Source organism: Oncorhynchus mykiss, chromosome 11 (assembly GCF_057628025.1).
Source record: "Oncorhynchus mykiss isolate SJ-2025 chromosome 11, ASM5762802v1, whole genome shotgun sequence".
Lineage (NCBI taxonomy): Eukaryota > Metazoa > Chordata > Actinopteri > Salmoniformes > Salmonidae > Oncorhynchus > Oncorhynchus mykiss.
In genome coordinates, this window is record NC_143032.1 from 31,947,513 (window position 1) to 31,969,218 (window position 21,706).

Below are 21,706 nucleotides of genomic sequence, written 5' to 3' on the forward strand. Positions count from 1 at the left end.
GTTATTGATATTCAGGGATAAAAACATTAGAACATCAACCAGCAAACATGAGTATAAATGAAACAACCCATGTTTTGTTATGGAAATTTAAGGCCACACAGCTCTGTGGTTGAATTGGACACCACCTCAAAATAAAACATCTGTTTTTCTAATTACTACATTTATTTGGAATGTGAATCCATTTCTAAATATGGGGAGGATAGAAGACATAAGAGCTGACCAAATATCCGTTGAAATGATTTGAACCTGGATTAACCTGTCGTTCGTTTTCTCTCTCTTTCACCCTTCCTCCCTTCTTCACCTTCTCAGAGCTGTACCAGATGAGTGTTCCAGAGTCGGCTCCGGTGTCATCTGTTGTGGGTCGTATCCGGGCGAAGGACCGTGACATTGGCATCAATGCAGAGATGAGGTACAGCATCATCGACGGAGACGGGAGGGACACCTTCGACATCAACACAGACCCAACCAACCTGTTTGGCATCATCACCATCAAAAAGGTACAGAGGGTAGACATCAATGAAAGGTCATGACAAGCTTCCAGGGCCACTGGCAGGAGTCGACACAGCAGTTATGAGTCACATTGACCTCAGTTTAGTCCAGAGAACAAGTTTAGAATCATTATTTGATTGATAAACAGCAGATTTTCTCTTAATGGATTCTTTCTCAACATACCTGTAAACCTCTGCTTGTTTAGTGAAGGTGTCTTGGGGCCTGATTCAGACTCGAGATAGACTTAAGTCTACATCTTAAATCTTTACTTGAGTATTTATATGATTGATACCTACCTATGATACACCATATCTACTAACGCTGTCAGCATGTCTCTCATCTAGCCTCTGAACTTTGAGACCAAGGCGAGCTACACGCTGAAGATAGAAGGAGCCAACACACACGTTGACCACCGTTTTCCGGATAAGGGCCCGTTCAGCCATGTCACCATCGTCCACGTCAGCATAGAGGATGTGGACGAGCCCCCAGAGTTTAGCTCGGCTGCCTACTACATAGCGGTCCCTGAGGACACAGAGATCAGCACAATGTTTATGACGGTCTCCGCTAGAGACCCTGATGCTGCCAACACCTCCATCAGGTGAGGATGGGGTTAAAACCACAACAAAATAACACCCAATATGTTCTGATTAACCAACACTGTCAATGTAATGCAATCGTGTGGCCAAAAGGGGGCAGTATGATACCAGATGTGGGCAGTATGATATTGGATTCTACAAGGCTGTGTTCAAAAGCCATTGAGCTGATGTGACAGCTCTGAGTGAAAGAGACAGCAGGCTATGTGATTTCAGTTAATTGGATGAGGATGGTGGTAATGATGATGACCTGTCGAGGACCCTAATCAGTCAAAGCTTACTGCCATTGTGTGGTTTTAGGGAACTTTCCCACTATTTTCAATGTGTTTACCTCACTCTCAGAGCAGAGGTTGAGTTGGAGGGGAGCTGTGCACCCCTAATGTTACCCTATTCCCTGTATACTGCATTACTTTTGACCAGAGCCATACGGGCCCAAATAGGGTGCCTTTTGAGACACAGCATCCTCACTCTCCAGACCGTACCTCTAATTGATTAAACGTTCAGCCTGCTGCACAGACCCTATGGATGCTCTACTCTAGAGCATCTGGTTAAATTGTGCTTCGGAGCAGTATTTTAAATCTCTAAATGGTTAAATATATGATTTTTTTTTAAATCTGTGTTTGCTTTATTTATTGTCATCCTAAATTAAGATATTTAATTATTTTGACATATCTAATTAACTTCTTGCGACTAGCAATCCCGGATCCGGGGTCGTAATCATAGCCTCAAACGAATTAGCATAACGCAGCGGACATACATACCCCTAGAAACTTTTCCTGTTCATGAAAATCACAAATGAAATGAATGAAATATATTCAAACACAAGCTTAGCCTTTTGTTAATCACACTGTCATCTCAGATTTTCAAAATATGCGTTACAGCCAACGCTAGACAAGCATTTGTGTAAGTTTATCATGGCATAATGCTATGCTAGGCTCTGCTGGCAGCAGGCAACATTTTCACGAAAATAAGAAAAGCAACCAAATTAAATAATTTACCTTTGAAGAACTTCGGATGCTTTCACTCAGGAGACTCCCAGTTAGATAGCAAATGTTCCTTTTTTCCAAAAATATTATTTTTGTAGGCGAAATAGCTCCCATTTGTTCATCATGCTTGGCTGAGAAATCGACCGGAAAATGCTACCACTACAACGCCAAACTTTTTTCAAAATTAGCTCCATAATATCGATAGAAACACGGCAAACGTTGTTTAGGATCCATCCTCAAGGTGTTTTTAACATATATAGTCGATAATATATCCGTCGAGGCAATTGGTTTCTCATAAGAAGCGATTGGAAAAATGGCTACCTCAGTATTTTACGCAAGATTTTCTGCGGGAGACACCATGTGACCACTTGCTATATATGGTCCCTTACGGCTATTCTTCAATGGAAATGCGTAAAAAGACCTCACAATGCTGTAGACACCTTGGGGAATACGTGGAAAACGTAAGCTCATTCGTAGCTCATTCACAGCCATATAAGGAATCATTGGCATGAGGCGGTTTCAAAAAATGCGGCACTTCCTGGTTGGATTTTTATCTGGGTTTCGCCTGTAACATCAGTTCTGTTGCACAATATCTTTGCAGTTTTGGAAACGTCAGTGTTTTCTATCCAAAGCTGTCAATTGTATGCATAGTCAAGCATCTTTTCGTGACAAAAAATCTTGTTTAAAACGGGAACGTTTTTCATCCAAATTATTTTATAGCGCCCCCTAATGCTTAACAACTTTCCATGATGTGGACAATACAGTGTGTGTTACTACATTACCAAGCTCACATTTTTGACCCCCATTGAAACGGTGGGAATTACACATCCTTTTTTATTTCACATTGGTGATGTTTAGTGTAAAAGTTCAAAGTCAACACGTTGACATAAGAACAATTGCTTAAAATAGATCAATATCTTCAGTTTTGTATTGTTGAGTTTGTCAAACACAGCTATAATTTTTTTTATTTTATCTATCATATCAGCTATCGTAATTCTTGGCGGTCTCTATAAAAGGCACCAGCCATTCACCAATACAACGGATTTGAAAGTCAAACTATCACTTCAAAGTGCTTTTTCCTCTCATGGCTGAATACCAGGAAGTTTGAAAAGACAGGCTGAATGGTCGGGGAGCTTATATTCAAGTGCTCGCCTTGACTGACAGCTCTTTGAAATGCCTTTGTCATGAAAGTTGGATGCAGTGAGCAGTGTTGCAATGAAATCAACAGTAACATTTCTAGTGTTGATTAAGTTGTTAAATTAACAGCCATTGGTATAAAATAACTATTATAACCAGTAAACCAAAATGGCAACCATTATAACCAGTAAACCAAAACGACACCCATCATTATCATATTTCCCAGCATAATCTTTTGCAGTTTGATTTTCAGAATTGGTCGTTTTAATATCTATGTTGTTACATGTCGATTGATGAATTAATATTATGCTTATGTAAATAACATACATTTTTCTAAGCTAATTCAATCTGTTATATGGACTTATTGCACCCCTTACTGAAATAGTTGTGCCAATTTATATGCTTAAGGTAGAATCATACCTTAGTCATGAATAAAAATTCAACATTTTAGATAGCCCCACTCTGGCTGGATTCCAATAGGAATTACACATAATTGTGTGACTTGCAGTCTGTATTTTGCCTGTAAACCATGAGTCTCAGGCCACTTTATTATGGTAAACATAGGCCCTCAAAATAAGGCCTTATGTGTTCTATTGTGTTGTAGAAGATTAAAATGGTAATGATAACATATTCACATAGGAGCTCACTTGGTGAAGGGCACGGGACTGAACCTAGATGAATGCAACAACCATGTCTTTGACACTGACAAGTACAGTCATGGGTTGTAACAATTCACATGACAAGCAAGGCACTCTTGGAAATATGCAAATAAGGCTTTACACTAAGCAGTGTGTTAATTTAACACTGAAAAGTGTGGACATGTACAGAAACTGGACCCGTTTTAAATATAACACTTTCACTGTTCATTTAACACTGGAAAATGTGCTTCAAAGGTATTAGTGAATGCCGTAACAGTGAGTTAGTGTAAAATTGTAATGCCACTGGTGCTGGAAATGATCGGTGTTAAAAGGGTAACACTTAGAAAAGGGTAAATTCAACACTTTCTGGTGATCCTCATAAACACTTCAAAAGTGTGTAATTGAACACCCACAATGTGCCTCTACTAGTTCTCATCTAACCAACCTCTGAATCAGAGAGGTGCGGGGGGCTTCCTTAATTGACATCCACGTCTTCGGTGCCCAGGAAACAGAGGGTTAACTGCCTTACTCAGGGGCAGAACAACATATATTTAGAGAGGGAGAGAGAGAAGAGGTCTCTATGCACAGAAAACATACGTGGTCTTTCAGGTCTTTCCAATGTAGGAAACCTGGATAGACTTTAGACACATAAAGTGACTCCGACAGAGGTGGCTGATGAGAGGAGCTATAGGAGGACAGACACATTTTTATGGCCTTTAATGGAATTAATAGAATGGCATAACAGCCATTACAATGAGCCCGTCCTCCTATAGCTCCTTCCACCAGCCTCCTCTGGTCTCAGAGTAGGATCAGACCCCCTTGTCCTTGTAACGTTATTCATTTTTATATAAAAGGCTAAACTGATCCTAGATGAGCACTCCTTCTTTGAGAAACTATGAATATGGGCTTAAACTGTGTCATGAAGTAGTGCTCCCCTCCATTCAGCTGGCTTCTTCTTCTTCTCTTTCTGTCTGTCTACAAATTATTGCATGGAGTTCTCTGAGGAGCGCTTTTGGAAAGAGATGTTGTGGCAGGAGATGAGTCAGACTGTGCAGCACAGCCAATCCCAGCGCAGGCACACACCCACCCCAGCTCTGTACTGCAGGCCTGTGTGTCTCTACATTAATTTGGCAGAGATATCTCTGATTAGACCTTATCACAACTGGGACGGTTTGAGGGAGTTTGTCATACCTCCAACCTTTGCCACAACACTTTATCACTCTAACACATACGTGTATTAATCCGCACTCGTGTATGCTCACACACACACACACGCACACACACGCACACTAAGCTCAGCAATAGATAAAGATATGTACATAAATACCAGATGAGTGTTACTCAACATTGGTTACCCTTGTTTCCCTCGGTCACCAGGTATTCCATAGAGAGGAACACTGACCTGGGGAAATACTTCTACATTGACATCACTTCCGGGGCATTGATGACAGTGCTTCCTTTGGACAGAGAGGAGTTCTCCTGGCATAACATCACCGTCCTGGCCATGGAGATGAGTAAGTCCAAAAAAAGTGCACTGCATAGTGAACATGGTGCCATTTGGGATGAAGCCACATACAGTACATACACACCTCTGGTTTGTTTTGAATGACATTACCATATTACGTTGTGTGACCATTTAAAATCAGACCTCTACACAGCTGGTGTTCAGAACCCAGGAGAGTCACCTTCAGTCCTCTTGTTTTGTTTGTGTTTATTTGGAACGCACACTAACGATAGGAATTACTTTAATTAATTACTTAATTGAATAAACTACACCTCAATGTTGTATCTTTCCCATTATGGCGTCTGTGAGTGCACAGGCAGCTCCATTGAGGACATCTCCATTTTGAACTAGTCAATTTTCTTTTTCTACTACTTCTATCAGTTGGTAAACAAACTGAAGTTGTGCATGCTGCCACCTGGAGTGTGTTATTTGAACAAGTATAAAGTCAAGGTTACTGCCATCTGCAGCTCTGGAATGTTTGCTCACAAGGATAATTCATTGGCTGATCCCTCCTCATGACCTGGATGGAATTATGTGATTTTTCCTTAACCCATAGTAAGTCCCACCCAGTTGACTGCTTAAAAGTGGTGGAAGTCCTCAATAGTGCTGCCCATGCTAAAACTGGCTTTTGGGCACCATAGTTCTCTATACATCTCTATGATAGAGAACAATGGGTGAGGGAGAAAGAAAATGAGACAAAATTAGAGAGAAGAGGAATGGGAACGAGTGCCTTCTGAGTCTACAGCAAGCGTGCTGGGAGGGCTGCGTTGTAACTAGTAAGGCCACATTGTGAGATGGAGAGAGAGATCATTTTTACTGGGGTCTACACACACACACACAAACACACTGAGAGGCAGCACAGAACCCTTTACCCTTAGCCAGCCAGTGCCAAAGTCAAGCTATTGAGTGATTGATCGTTTGATGAAACCGGAGAAAGTAGTTACTGCCTGCTAATTGCATTTCCATTGCCAATTACAAAGCTGATTAAGGCATGCAAATGGCCATTGGTATAATGGAGAATAACTGAATTGTAATCTTATTCTGAGCCACCTAATGTGCCCCAGGCCCAGTGTACTGTAAGAGGAGGCATGATAAAGAAAGAGGAAATAAGGCAGAGTTGACTGCTCAGCAAGATTCGCTGCAGTGTTCATTTTGCAAGTCTTTTTTATTTCTTATTTAGTCTAGTCTTAGTCTTTTTGACTAAAATATCATGAAATCATATTTGTCGTTAGAATAATGTTTTAGTCTATTGTGAAGAAAAAAAACGTGCCATTTTAGTCACCTAAATGCCCTTTGTATTGCCTCATTAACCTATAGTAAACATAAATCCCTGCCATTTGCACTAATATATACAGACTTGTCCTACCAACATATCATAAAATCCCATTCCCTTCCCAACAGCAGAAATATGACAAACATATATATATATATATATATATATATATATATATATATATATATAAGAATTGTAATATATATATATATATATATATATATATATATATATATATATATATATATATATATATATACACTGCTCAAAAAAATAAAGGGAACACTAAAATAACACATCCTAGATCTGAATGACTGAAATATTCTTATTAAATACTTTTTTCTTTACATAGTTGAATGTGCTGACAACAAAATCACACAAAAAAATATGAATGGAAATCAAATGTATCAACCCATGGAGGTCTGGATTTGGAGTGACACTCAAAAATAAAGTGGAAAACCACACTACAGGCTGACCCAACTTTGATGTAATGTCCTTAAAACAAGTCAAAATGAGGCTCAGTGTGTGTGGCCTCCACGTGCCTGTGTGACGTCCCTACAACACCTGGGCATGCTCCTAATGAGGTGGCGGATGGTCTCCTGAGGGATCTCCTCCCAGACCTGGACTAAAGCATCCGCCAACTCCTGGACAGTCTGTGGTGCAACGTGGCGTTGGTGGATGGAGCGAGACATGATGTCCCAGATTTGCTCAATTGGATTCAGGTCTGGGGAACGGGCAGGCCAGTCCATAGCATCAATGCCTTCCTCTTGCAGGAACTGCTGACACACTCCAGCCACATGAGGTCTAGCATTGTCTTGCATTAGGAGGAACCCAGGGCCAACCGCACCAGCACATGGTCTCACAAGGGGTTTGAGGATCTCATCTTGGTACCTAATGGCAGTCAGGCTACCTCTGGCGAGCACATGGAGGTGCGGCCCCCCAAAGAAATGCCACCCCACCCCACACCATGACTGACCCACCGCCAAACCGGTCATGCTGGAGGATGTTGCAGGCAGCAGAAAGTTCTCCACAGCGTCTCCAGACTCCAGTGTGAACCTGCTTTCCTCTGTGAAGAGCACAGGGCGCCAGTGGCGAATTTGCCAATCTTGGTGTTCTCTGGCAAATGCCAAACGTCCTGCAAGGTGTTGGGCTGTAAGCACAACCCCCACCTGTGGACGTCGGGCCCTCATACCACCCTCATAGGAGTTTGTTTCTGACCGTTTGAGCAGACACATGCACATTTGTGGCCTGCTGGAGGTCATTTTTCAGGGCTCTGGCAGTGCTCCTCCTGCGCCTCCTTGCACAAAGGCTTACATTCTTGTTAATCTAACTGCATTGTCTCATTTACAATAGGCTTTACAGCGAAAGCATGCCATACGATTGTTTGAGGATGGCACCCCACAACATTTTTCAACCAGCAAAGGCTTCATAAAATCACAAATAGCGATTAAATAATTACTTCTTTTTGAAAATCTTCCTCTGGTTTGCAATCCAAAGGGTCCCAGCTACAACATGCATGGTCGTTTTGTTAGATAAAATCATTCTTTATTTCCAAAAAGTCTGTTTAGTTGGCGCATTCGACTTGATTTCAACATGCAGACAAAGGAATCCAAAAAGCTACCGCTAAACTTTGTTAAAACAAGTCAAACTACATTTCTATCTAATCCTCAGGTACCCTAAAATGTAATTAAACTATAATATTTCATACGGAAAGAAGTATGTTCAATAGAAAAGTAAAATTAGCAAGTCCTCTTCGTCGCGAGCCCACAGACTGATTTCCAACTGTGACTCCCAGTACCAAAACTCAAAATTCTTCCGCGTTTTGGAAGAAACAAGCCTGAAACCTTGAACAAAGACAGTTGACATCTAGTGGAAGCCATAGGATATGCAATCTGGGAGATGGAATTGCATAGGACCCATAGCTTTCCATTGTAAGGGCATGGGATCTCAAAAAAAAAAAAATTCTGTTTGGTTTTTCTTTGGATTTTCTCCTACCATATCATTTGTGTTATAGTCTCATATATTATTTTAACATGTATTCAATTATATGCATATCCTGGCTTTTGGGCCTGAGTAACAGGCAGTTTACTTTTTGCACGTCAGTCTGGCAGAAATTTTGATAAAAGAACCCTAGCCTTAAGTAATTCCATTGAAGGGAAATGTTAATGGTACAGCATACAATGACATTCTAGATGATTCTGTGCTTCCAGCTTTGTGGCAACAGCTTGGGGAAGGTGTTTCCTGTTTCAGCATGACAATGCCCCGGTTCACAAAGCAAGGTCCATACAGAAATTGTTTGTTGAGATTGGTGTGGAAGAACTTGACTGGCCTGCACAGAGCCCTGTTCTCAACCCCATCGAACAACTTTGGAATGAATTGGAAAGCTGACTGCAAGCCAGGCCTAATCGCCCGACCTCACTAATGCTCTTGTGGCTGAATGGAAGTCCCCACAGCAATGTTCCAACATCTAGTGGAAAGCCTTCCCAGAAGTGGAGGCTGTTATAGCAGCAAAGGGGGTACCAACTCTATATTAATACCCATGATTTTTGAATGAGAAGTTCAACCAGCAGGTGTCCACATACTTTAGGTCACATAGTGTATTTAACAATTCCGAATTCAGCTTCATAAAGTAGATATTACACATTACATGAGCGCGAGATGCACCTCCGTCACTCGGTCGAGCCATTTCCTTTGTTATCAACACTCCACAGACGCAGATACTTCAGCCATGTTGGTGTCCAAAAGTTGAACCGGGGATGATGACTGAACGGGAGCTGAAGACTGTTTTGCCCAGTGATGTAGTCGAGTCACATTGCAGATAGAAATTCCACGAATAGAGCCAACGTTATTCCTTACTCAACATGTCAGAGAGACATGTTTGTTCCACATATCTGAATGTTCCAAAGCATTGTGTCCTGCTGAACACGTTCCAAAACGATGTGTCTTGCTGAACACATCCCAGGTTGTTAGCTATAGCCAGCTAATGAGGTAACATGATTGAACAAGGTTTTTAATTTTTTTTTATTTAACCTAACCAAATGAGTTACGGTCCGGTCCACAAGTAGCCTAGTTTTAGAACAGTTGGTGATATGCTTAATGAATGTAAATCATGGCCCGCCAACACATGATAAAAAGAAGAAAAAAACGTAGCACCGGCATTATGGGTCATATCTTTAGAATGGTAAGGGAAACAATCAAGACGTTTTCGCTGAGAAAAAGATGTAGGCTTGGCTAAATTGGCTCCAGAACCTGGCTATGAAATGCAGTGGGGAAAGTGGGAGGGTTGAGCGAGACTACAAATTCAGGCAACTTTTCTATGCTGAAGGGAGAGAAACAAAGCTAGACTGTTTTTTACTATTAAACTCAATGCTGCTGTTGCTTTTAATTTCGTAAAGCAGCTTGTGTTTCTCAACCAGGCAAGGGGTAGCTAACTAAAATGCTGGTGGTGATTGGTTAGCTACGGGGAAGCAAGAGAGTCGGCTTTCTGCCCACACTCATCGCCCCCTAGCAGCTCACCAGCTGATGTAGGCTGTGTGTACTGGGTGGGTGGGGGAAATATTTTTTTGTCATCTTAACTTTAAATCTATTAGTTGATGTGACTTCTCATTTAGTTTTGAGTCAGAACCACATACACATTTTAAGTAATAATGACTCTTCATTGACTTTGAGTTGAACTTACAGGAAGTATTTGAGCAAAAAACTCAGTGTGTCTTATACAGTAAAGTGTGTGTGTGTGCATGCGTGCGAGTGTGAGTGCATGCTTGTCTTATACAGTATTGTGTGTGCATGTTATATTCCAGATAACCCCAGGATGATCGGGAGTGTGTCTGTAGCCGTGAAGATTCTGGACGTGAATGATAACCCTCCGTTGCTGACACAGTACTTTGAATCCTTTGTCTGTGAGAGTGCCAATGCCGGACAGGTACAGAGGCGCGCACACACACACACACTTTCATACATGCACACACACACGCGTAAATACACAGGTAGAACCTGGACAGAGGCAGACCAGTAACCATTATTTGCAGACCTGTAATATTATCATATGAAGAATTACTCAAAATGATGACATACTGCAGCAAAATATGTGCATAAGCATAAATATTAATTAATAAATGCATAATTTGAATTTCTGTGCTATGTCAGTTTTACTCACATCCTGTCTCAGGGTTACTGACCTGACTGCCTCTCTCGCCCCTCCCCTGGCTGTTGTCTGATTGTCTGGTGACCTCAGCTGATTCAGACAGTGACGGCAGTAGACGCAGATGATCCTCTGGGAGGTCATCACTTCTACTACAGCCTGGCCCTAGAGGCAGCTAACAACCCCAACTTCACCCTTAGAGACAACCAAGGTAAATGAATCTTTTTTTTATACAGCAGTAAACCCACATGACTTCCTGGACACAGATTTTTGCACGATGTATCACTTTTTTTGTGGGTATTATTTGTCGTCAACTGCTAAGCCAATTCAGCAATATTTATCTAACTCAGTCATTTGCGGCTATAATTACAGCTACCTTGTTGTATGTGTGGCAGATCTCTCTGCTTTATATAACAGGGGGTTCTCAAAGTGGGATCTGCAGACCAGATAAAAAAACATTTATATACAGTACCAATCAAAAGTTTGGACACACCTACTCATTCAAGGATTTTTCTTTATTATTTTACTATTTTATACTTTGCAGAAAAGTAGTGTAGACATCAAAACCATGAAATAACACGTGGCATTATGTAGTAACCAAAAAGTGTTAAACATATCAAAATATATTATTATATATTTTGGATTCTTCAAAGTACCCACCATTTGCCTTGATGACAGCTTTGCACACTTGGCATTCTCTCAACCAGCTTCACCTGGAATGCTTTCCCAACAGTCTTGAAGGAGTTCCCACATATGCTGATCACTTGTTGGCTGTTTTTCCTTCACTCTGGGGTCCAACTCATCTCAAACCATCTCAATTGGGTTGAGGTCAGGGGATTGTGGAGGCCAGGTCATCTAATGCAGCATTCCATCACTCTCCTTCTTGGTCAAATAACACTTACACAGCCTGGAGGTGGGATGGCTCAAACCAGATGGGATGGCATATCACTGCAAAATGCTGTCGTAGCCATGCTGGTCAAGCATACCTTGAATTATAAATAAATCACAGACCGTGTCAAGAGCAAAGCACCATCACACCACCTCCTCCATGCTTCACGGTGGAACCACAAATGCGGAGATCATCCATTCACCTACTCTGCGTCTCACAAAGACACAGTGGTTTGAACCAAAAATCTCAAATGTGGACTCATCAGACCAAAGAACAGATTTCCACCGGTCTAATGTCCATTGCTTGTGTTTCTTGGCCCAAGCAAGTCTCTTCTTATTATTGGTGTCCTTCAGTAGCCTCCACTTCTGGCCTGATTCACACAGTTGATGTTGAGATGTGTATGTTCCTTGTGACAGCATTTATTTGGGCAGCAATATGAGGTGCAGTTAACTCTAATGAGTCTTCATTTCCTGTGGCGGTCCTCATGAGAGCCAGTTTCATCATAGCGCTTGATGGTTTTTGTGACTGCACTTGAAGAAACTTTCAAAGTTCTTGACATTTTCCAGATTGACTGACGTTCATGTCTTAAAGTAATGATGGACTGTCATTTCTCCAGCCTTATTTGAGCTGTTCTTGCCATAATATGGACTTGGTCTTTTACCAAATAGGGCTATCGTCTGTACACCACCCCTATCTTGTCACAACAACTGATCGGCTCAAATGCATTAAGCAGTAAAGAAATTCCACAAATTAACTTTTAAAAAGGCACATCTATTAATTTAAATGCATTCCAGGAAACTACCTCATGAAGCTGGTTGAGAGAATGCCACAAGTGTGCAAAGCTGTCATCAATGCAACTTTGAAGAATCTCAAACTCAACTTTTTTATTTTACATGATTCCATATGTGCTTTTTCATAGTTTTGATATCTTCACTATTATTCTACAATGTAGAAAATAGTCAAAATAAAGAAAAACCCTGAAATGAGTAGGTGTGTCCAAACTTTTGACTGGTACTGTATATATACTTTGTTATTGTTTCAATTAAGGACTATAGCTTTAAACAGAGTTTTCTCTCTGCCCCATGACAAAATGTGTAGACTTCCAGGAAATTTGCTTCAAAACCTCAAAATGTTCTCTCCGATGCCAAGACGTTGGCCTTTAAAATGTTCCTTCCCAGGGCCCGAGACTTGCACTGCAAAAACATAGTAAAACTCTGTGTATGCTATGTTTATCTCACTCAAGTTATAAGGGTGTCCCTGATGAATATGCTTTGACAAAAGGGATCCCCGGTTTGAGAACCCCTGTTCTGCAGTGCCTATTCACAGCTCTTGACTTTTCCCACATTTTGTTGTATTTAAAATTGATTAAACTGAGATGTCTTTGTCACAGGCCTGCACACAATACCACATAACTGCATTCATGTTTTGGTTTATTTCAAATTAATAAAAAATGAAAAGCTGAAATGTCTTAATAATTATTCAACCCCTTTGTTATTGCAAGCCTAAAATATGCTTAACAAGTCACACAAAAAGTTGCATGGACTCACTCTGTGTGCAGTAAAGGTATAGCAACTGCTCGGCCCCCAACCGCAAGGCACTACAGAGGGTAGTGCGTACGGCCCAGTACATTACTGGGGCCAAGCTTCCTTCCATCCAGGACGTATATACCAGGCTGTGTCAGAGGAAGCCCTAAAAATGGCCAAAGACTCCAGCCACCATAGTAATAAACTATTCTCTCTGCTTCCACACGGCAAGCGGTACCGGAGTGCCAAGTCTAGGTCCAAAAGGCTTCTCAACAGCTTCTACCCCCAAGCCATAAGACTTCTGAACAGTTAATCAAATGGCTACCCATACTATTTGCATTGTCCTCCCCCCCTTTAAACTGCTGCTAATCTCTGTTTATTATCTATGCATAGTCACTTTAACTCTACCTACATGTGCATATTACCTCAGTTACCTCGACTAACCAGTGCCCCCACACATCGACTCTGTATCGGTGCCCCCTGTATATAGCCTCGCTATTGTTATTTTACTGCTGCTCTTTAAATAATTGTTACTTTTAATTCATATGTTTTACTCATCTATTTTTACTTAATAAATATTCTTCAGGCTAGGGTCTACTTTTCTCAATTTCCACCTGACTGACATGCCCAAAGTAAACTGGCTGTTGCTCAGGCCCTGAATCCAGGATATGCATAATTGGCACCATTGGAAAGAAAACACTCTGAAGTTTGTAGAAATGTTAAAATAATGTAGGAGACTATAACACAATAGATATGGTAGGAGAAAAACCAACCAGATTTTTTGTTGTTGTTGAGAGCCCATGTCCTTCCAATGGAACATATAGGGGAAAAATTTAATCTATCTTCCAGTATGCAATTCCTATGGCTTCAACTGTGTGTCAGTAGTCTTTGATCAAGGTTTCAGGCTTGTTTCTTCCAAATTGAGTAAGAAATATGAGTTTTACCACATGGACACAGACTTGGAAATTTGTGTATGCGCGCCTGACAAAGAAGACACGCACCTGCTAATATCGTTTTCCTATTGAACATACTTTCTGTATGAAATATTATAGTTTAATTACATTTTAGGGTAGCTGAGGATTGTTTTAACAAAGTTTAGCGGTAGCTTGTTGGATTCCTTTCTCTGCAAATTGAACGATTGGATTACTCAAATCGATGGCGCCAACTAAACTGACTTTTTGGGATATAAAGAAGGATTGTATCTAACAAAATGACACTACATGTTGTAGCTGGGACACTTTGGATGACAAATCAGAGGAAGATTTTCAGAAAGTAAGTGAATATTTAACCGCTATTTGGGAATTTTTGAAACCTGTGCAGGTGGAAAACTATTTTGATGTGGGACGCCGTCCTCAAACAATTGCATGGCATGCTTTCGCTTTAACCGTTTGCGTGTAGGGGGCAGTATTTTAGTTTTTGGCTAAAGAAAAGTACCCATTTGAAATGGCCTATTTCTTAGCCCCAGAAACGAGAATATGCATATAATTGTCAGATTAGGATAGAAAACACTAAAGTTTCCAAAACTGTAAAAATATTGAATGTGAGTATAACAGAACTGATATTGCAGGCGAAAACCTGAGTAAAATCCAATCAGGAAGTGCCTCTTATTTTGAAACCTCTCTGTTCCTATGCATGCCTATCCTCCATTTAAAGGGATATCAACCAGATTACTTTTTCTATGGCTTCCCTAAGGTGTCAACAGTCTTTAGACATAGTTTCAGGCTTTTATTAGTGAGTTTTGCGCTACAGAGTAAAGCGGCCATTGATTCTCCCGGTGTTATTGAAAAACCTACACACCCGGGTCGATATATTATCGAATATATATTTTAAAAACAACCAGAGGATTGATTATAAAAAACATTTGACATGTTGGATATTATTTGGAATATACGTCTGCGTTGTCGTGACCACTCTTTCCTGTGGATTACTGAACACAACACGACAAACAAACAAAGGTATTTTGGGTATAAAAATAATCTTTATGGAACTAAAGGAACATTTGTTGTGTAACTGGGAGTCTCGTGAGTGAAAACATCCGAAGATCAAAGGTAAACTGCATTTTCTGATTTGTGACCTAGCTACTTAATGCTTAGTGTACATAATGTTATGCTGTGCTATCGATAAACTTACACAAACACTTGGATTGCTTTCGCTGTAAAGCATAATTTCAAAATATGAGACGACAGGTAGATTAACAAAAGGCTAAGCTGCGTTTTGCAATATTGCACTTGTGATTTCATGAATATGAATATTTTTTGGTAATATTATTTGACTGTGGCGCTATGCTATTCAGCGGTTGCTAACGAAAATGATCCCGCTAACGGGATGGGTAGCGTCAAGAAGTTAAAGCCTATTGTAAATCGGACAGTGCAGTTAGATTAAGAAGAATTTAAGCTTTGAAACGATATAAGACACTTGTATGTACCTAAATGTTTAATATCCATATTTTTTTTATGATTATTTATTTGAATTGCTTGCCCTCCAGTTTCATCGGAAGTTGTCCCGCTAGTGGGACGCCTAGCCTTAATTAACACATATTTTTCTTAAAACTGCATTGTTGGTTAAGGGCTTGAAGGTATGCATTTCACTGTAAGGTCTACACATTTTGTATTCGGCACATGTGAAAAATAAAATTTGATAAGTGTTTAACAGATTTTTTTGAATCTATCTCATCTCTGTATCCAACACATACAATTATCTCTATTGTCCCCCAGTCGAGCAGTGATTTTCAAACACAGATTCAACCACAAAGACCAGGGAGGTTTTCCAATGCCTCACAAAGTAGGGCACATATGGATAAAAAAAATACATTTTGACATTGAATATCTTTTTGAGCATGGTGAAGTTAATACACTTTTGATTGTGTATCAATACACTCAGTCACTATAAAGATAGAGACTTTCTTCCTAACTCAGTTGCCGGAGAGGAAGAAAACCGCTCAGGGATTTCACCATTAGGCCAATTAAAAGAGAGAGTTTAACGGCTGTGATAGAAGAAACCAACTGAGGATGGCTCAACAACATTTTAGTTACTCCACAACACTTGACTAATTGACTGAGTGAAAAGAAGGAAGCCTGTACAGAATAAAATCATTCCAAAATATGCATCCTGTTTGCAACAAGGCACTAAAATAATGCGGCAAAAAAATTGCCAAAGCAATTCACTTGTTGTCCTGAATACAAAGTTATTTTGGGGAAAATCCAATACAGCCCATTATCGAATACCACTCTTCATATTTTCAGGCATAGCGGTGGCTGCATCAAGTTATGGGCGTGCTTGTAATCTTTAAGGATTTTTCAGGATAAAAAAATGTACGGAATGGAGCTAAGCACAGGCAGAATCCTAGAGGAAAACCTGGTTCAGTCTGATTTCCACCAGACCCTTGGAGATGAATTCACCTTTCAGCAGAACAATAATCTAAAACAAAAGGCCAAATCTACATTGGAGTTGCTTTACCAAGAAGACAGTGAATGTTCCTGAGTGACCGAGTTTTAGTTTTGACTTAAATCTACTTAAGTCTATGGTAAAACCTGAAAATGATTGTCTGGCAATGATTAACAACACATTTGACAGAGTTTGAAGAATTTTGAAAAGAATAATGGGCAAATATTGCACAAACCAGGTGTGGAAAACTCTTAGAGACATACCCAGAAAGACTCACAGCTGTAATCACTGTCACAGTTGCTTCTAAAAAGTATTTACATATGTAAATGAGAGAGTTCTGTATTTTAATTTAAATAAATTTGCAACAATTTTTTAAAACATTTTTTCACTTCGTCATTATGTGGTATTGTGTGTAGATGAGTGCGAAAAAAATATTTAATGCATTTTGAATTTAGACTAACACAACAAAATGTGGAAAAAGTCAAGGGGTATGAATCATTTTTGAAGGCACTGTATAAGACACTTAACCAGGCCCCGCTTTCTCTGTCCTTTGCAGACAACACCTGGATATTAATAATGATGTATCATATGACATACTGTATCAAACCAGGCTTCTCTCTCTCTCTCTGTCCCTGATTTAGACAACACAGCATGGATCCTGACGCGTCGCGGGGGCTGGTCTCAGCAGGATCAGTCAGTCTACTACCTTCCTATCTTCATCTCAGATGGAGAGCAGCCGGTTCAGACCAGCACCAGCACCCTGACCATCCGTGTGTGTAGCTGCGATGTGGAGGGCAACGTTATGTCCTGTAATGCTGAGGCCTACCACCTCCCGGCTAGTCTGAGCAGAGGGGCACTCATCGCCATACTGGCATGTATCTTTGTCCTGCTCGGTAAGTCATGATCTGGTTCTTGTTCTTCTTCTATGGAATGATTTTCTACACTGTTGATCTGCTTTATACTTACTTCATAAGCTACTGTATATTCATATTGTATTTATATACAGAACATCAGATTCCAATTTAGACAAACTCTTGTACCGTATCTATGCTTCTTCTTTTGAATGTCTTAGTCCGGTTAACCAATTCACTAAAGCAACCATTAATAATCTCCCATAGTTTCGGTTTCTGTTGTATCTGACCATGTCTCTTTTCTCTCCTCTAGTGATGGTCCTGCTCATGTTGTCCCTCCAGAGCCACCATAAGAAGCCCTACCTGCACGATGAGGAAGACAACGTCCACGAGAACATTGTCCGCTACGATGACGAGGGGGGCGGAGAAGAGGACACCGAGGCCTTCGACATCGCTGCCATGTGGAACCCACGCGAGGCCCACCTAGTGGGGAAGCAACGTCAGGACATGCTGCCTGAGATTGAGAGCCTGTCGCGTTACGTTCCCTTAGCATCAGTAGGTGGGCCGGGTTGTGGTGGTGGAGACAGCAACGTCCAGGGGTATGTGCTAGCCAAGCTCCTGGAGACGGATCTGAACCCCTGCGCCCCACCTTACGACTCCCTGCAGACTTACGCCTACGAGGGGGAGGGATCGGTGGCCGAGTCCCTGAGCTCGCTGCAGTCTGGGTGCTCCAATACTGATCATGAGTACGACTATCTCAATGACTGGGGGCCCAGATTTAAGAAACTGGCAGAGATGTATGGGGTTCTAGAGATGAACAACCCTCCCATGTGGTAGAGGGGAGGAAGGAACTAGAGACTCCCCCCTACATACACACACCTTAGAGAAAGAGTGTAAACAGCGTCATAGAGAGACAATGACTGGAACAGTGACAAACACAGAGGCTGAAACAGAGAGATAGACACAGGACTAGAGAGAGAGAAATAGAGAGTTTGAAAGGTGTGCTCTTCATATAACTGTAGCACTTGCGAATGCACAGCTAAGCATCGCCTGTTCTCCACAGTTTGAGCCATGTAGCTTCCTAGCTACCATCACAATCCCTCCCCATCCACAGGAAGAGTCTTTAGAGGAGCCTGGACTGACTGACTGACAGACAGCTAGCACAACGAGACCCTCAAAGCAAAGGGCTTCAAAGCACACGTTAGTTAACTCCTGTGGCCAACCCAGGCCCTAGCCACAGGCGCCAGCAGCTCTTTGGTTCAAAGGGTCCGATTCCCCTCAGAAGAACACAAGATAGGGGAGCGAAGGGCAAATGTGGAACTCAGAATACATTACCTGCCGATACACATGCATGCAGGAGACAAACAAACTCTGAAACGCTGACTTATTTTGGCAGTTTGTTTTGCCGATTTTAAAAATAAAAATAACGTTTGTTTTCTCTTCTTTTGGTCAAGCTTTAGTTTAAAAAAATTTAAGCCACTATGTGACTATTTTTTTAAGGTGAATGATTTGATGAAAAGTGTTTTGTTATTTTTGCAGCCATTTTGATTTGAGAACTGCTATTTATTCCCAGTAGCTCCATTATGTGGCCGTATCTTACTAATTAATTAATATTTTAATATGCTGTCCTTATATTTAGTATAACTTATTTTTGAGGAATCAAACAAACACTGGACTTGTGTTGGATGTTATCCCAAGGTTGTGGGATTGGCATAAAATATGTTCAAATATGTTCGAGCGTTATCATGTAACATAAATATTTCAATGGCGTCTAATTGCATTTATGTTGTGTGTGTTTCTGTGTCTTGTTTCAGACAGAGTAAGGGAGATGTAAACTCAGTAATCCTGTTTGGATTTTAAAGTTAATTTGTTTAATGTGTCCATCCATATTTTGTTAGTATGAACACTTTGTTGTTTTGCTGCTGGTTAGGAGCATGAAGCATGATCATGCATTCAACAGGATATTATGTGTGTCCCAAATGTTACCATATTTCCTACATGGGCCCTGGTCAAAAATGGTGCAGTATTTCTTATATTTAACTAGGCAAGTCAGTTAAGAACAAATTCTCAATTACAATGACGGCCCTTGCCAAACCCTACCCTAACCTGGATGACGCTAGGCCAATTGTGTGCCGCCCTATGGGACTCCTGATCATGAACGGTTGTGATACAGCCCGGGATTGAATCCGGGTCTGTAGTGACGCCTCTAGACCACTGCGCCACACGGGAGGTCCACTATATAGGAAAATCGGGTTCCATTTGTGATGCAGGAACAATCTTAAGCTCTTGTTTTGAGATATACTGTCCATGATACCACAGCAGGACTGGGGGACATTACAGTAACTGATTTGATTTGAGGATGCTAAATTACCATCAACTTCTCAGTCAACATCACAAACATACCTGAATGAACACAAACAGGAGATTTATGAAATAACCATTTCATCAGGGTATCGGCCATGAACAGGGGTGGAAATGGGGGGAGGGGTCTGAGACCAAAACAACAGAGACGATGGTTCATCTGTCCTTTTGGAGAAACCAAATTGTCCACCACATCATCTCGGCCTACTCCTCCACATTTTGTGGCTTAATCTCAACCCTCACATTCCGACCAGTGGACTTTGATAACTTTGATAATCTGCTTCTTTATGTGCCAAATGTAAAGAAGAAGTAAAAAAAAAATACTTCAGAACGCCAAAAAGAAAAAAAACGAGTGAAATTATATTTTGATAATTTCTGATTGGGTGGAATCTACTTGAAATATGTGTGGTGTCAGTTATGCTACAGTATGTGGTATTTGAATGTAAATGTGTTTTGTATACTTGGTAATAAAATACAAAAATAAAACCTTCTGTGGTCGACATTCGTTTTCATGGTAAACACTGCCGATGCTGGCTGAAGTGAAAATTACCTTTTAAATGTTAAGCCCGTGTACTTGATTGATTCCCGGGTTTTGAGTGCTAAATAAAGTTGTTTCATTACTTTTATGCCTTTTAGGTATTTTGGCATTAATTGGAGGAGCTTGCTGCAAGCAAGAACAACTTTAGATATCCAACATACTTATTAGTCTCCTTCTGCTGCCACCTGTAGAGCCAAACTGTAAAAGCTACCAACATCAAAATAACTTTAAAACATGCAGGCTGACTGACTTCAGGTTGATAAAAAAAGGTTTGATACTACTAAGACATTTCAAACGACAACCACTTTTGCATCAAACCCAATGCATTTGATTAATGTCAATAGAAATATTCTGGTCACTACTAGTCTTCCACCATTTAAGATAGTGTCACGACTTCCACCCAAGTCGGTTCCTCTCCTTGTTCGGTCGGCGTCACCGGTCTTCTAGCCATCGTCGATCCACTTTTCATTCTCCATTTGTTTTGTCTTGTTTTCCTACACACCTGGTTTTAATTTCCCTCATTAATTGTTGTGTATTTAACCCTCTGTTCCCCCCCATGTCTTTGTGTAGAATTTTTTGCTGTAAGTGCTTGTGCACATGTTGACTGGTGCGTGACGGGTTTTGTACCCAAGTTCTGTTATTCTTTATGCCGTTGATTTTGCAATTAAACTGCTCCGGCTATTACCTAGTTCTGCTCTCCTGCGTCTGACTTCCCTGCCACCAGTTACGCACCCCTTACAGATAGAAACACTATTAAAATTTGACAATGTGCAGACTGGTCTGGAATAGGTTGTTTGTCAAAAGAGAGTATCAACAATGTGTACTTTTTATAAATTGAACTTCAAAGGCAAAATGTGGGTTAGCCACTCCTCTTGATCCATTTCAGTTACAACAACCAACTCAACGTTGACATGTGCAGGCTGACTCTACTTAGATGGTAGCAAAAAGCTCTGTTGATACAATTTATACTTCATCAACTACCATTCGTTCTTCACATGTATTTCAATGGCGGATGCAGGCTTTAACATTCTAAACTAAAATCACTGCCACAATACTTTTACCTGTTCAAACTAAAGCTTGAATAAACACATTCTATGGCTTATGATGCTATAGTACTCACTCTAGCCTACTATACTAGCCAACCATAATAACTCTCCACCTAGAAACCACCCCAAAATAGGTCACTATCTCTAACCTATAGCCTATGAAAACCCTAATTAACTACCATTACTAATACATGTCACAACCATAAACACTAGCAAGCACACAACACATTTACTCCAGAAAATGCAGTTTTCTAGTTTTGGAGAGGGAGCATACTTTTGAATAATAAATGACTTCTCTCCCCTTGTAAGGAACATTAGGCATTTCCCTGAAGCATGACAGAAGTGTAAGCCTT

At 40.7% G+C, this 21,706-nt stretch overlaps 1 protein-coding gene across 2 annotated transcripts in view; it reads left to right on the forward strand.

Moving 5' to 3' along the window:
- LOC110535570 (cadherin-20) overlaps positions 1-20,255 on the forward strand; it is a 36,560-nt gene extending 16,305 nt beyond the window's left edge. For both annotated transcript variants that reach the window (XM_021620637.3, XM_021620636.3), the window contains exons 6-12: positions 310-497; positions 834-1,087; positions 5,221-5,357; positions 10,421-10,542; positions 10,855-10,972; positions 17,199-17,450; positions 17,722-20,255. In XM_021620637.3, coding sequence (XP_021476312.2) covers positions 310-497; positions 834-1,087; positions 5,221-5,357; positions 10,421-10,542; positions 10,855-10,972; positions 17,199-17,450; positions 17,722-18,245 — 1,595 coding nt within the window. In that variant the 3' untranslated portion in view covers positions 18,246-20,255. The remainder of the gene's footprint in view (positions 1-309; positions 498-833; positions 1,088-5,220; positions 5,358-10,420; positions 10,543-10,854; positions 10,973-17,198; positions 17,451-17,721) is intronic.
- Positions 20,256-21,706: the final 1,451 nt, after the last annotated feature.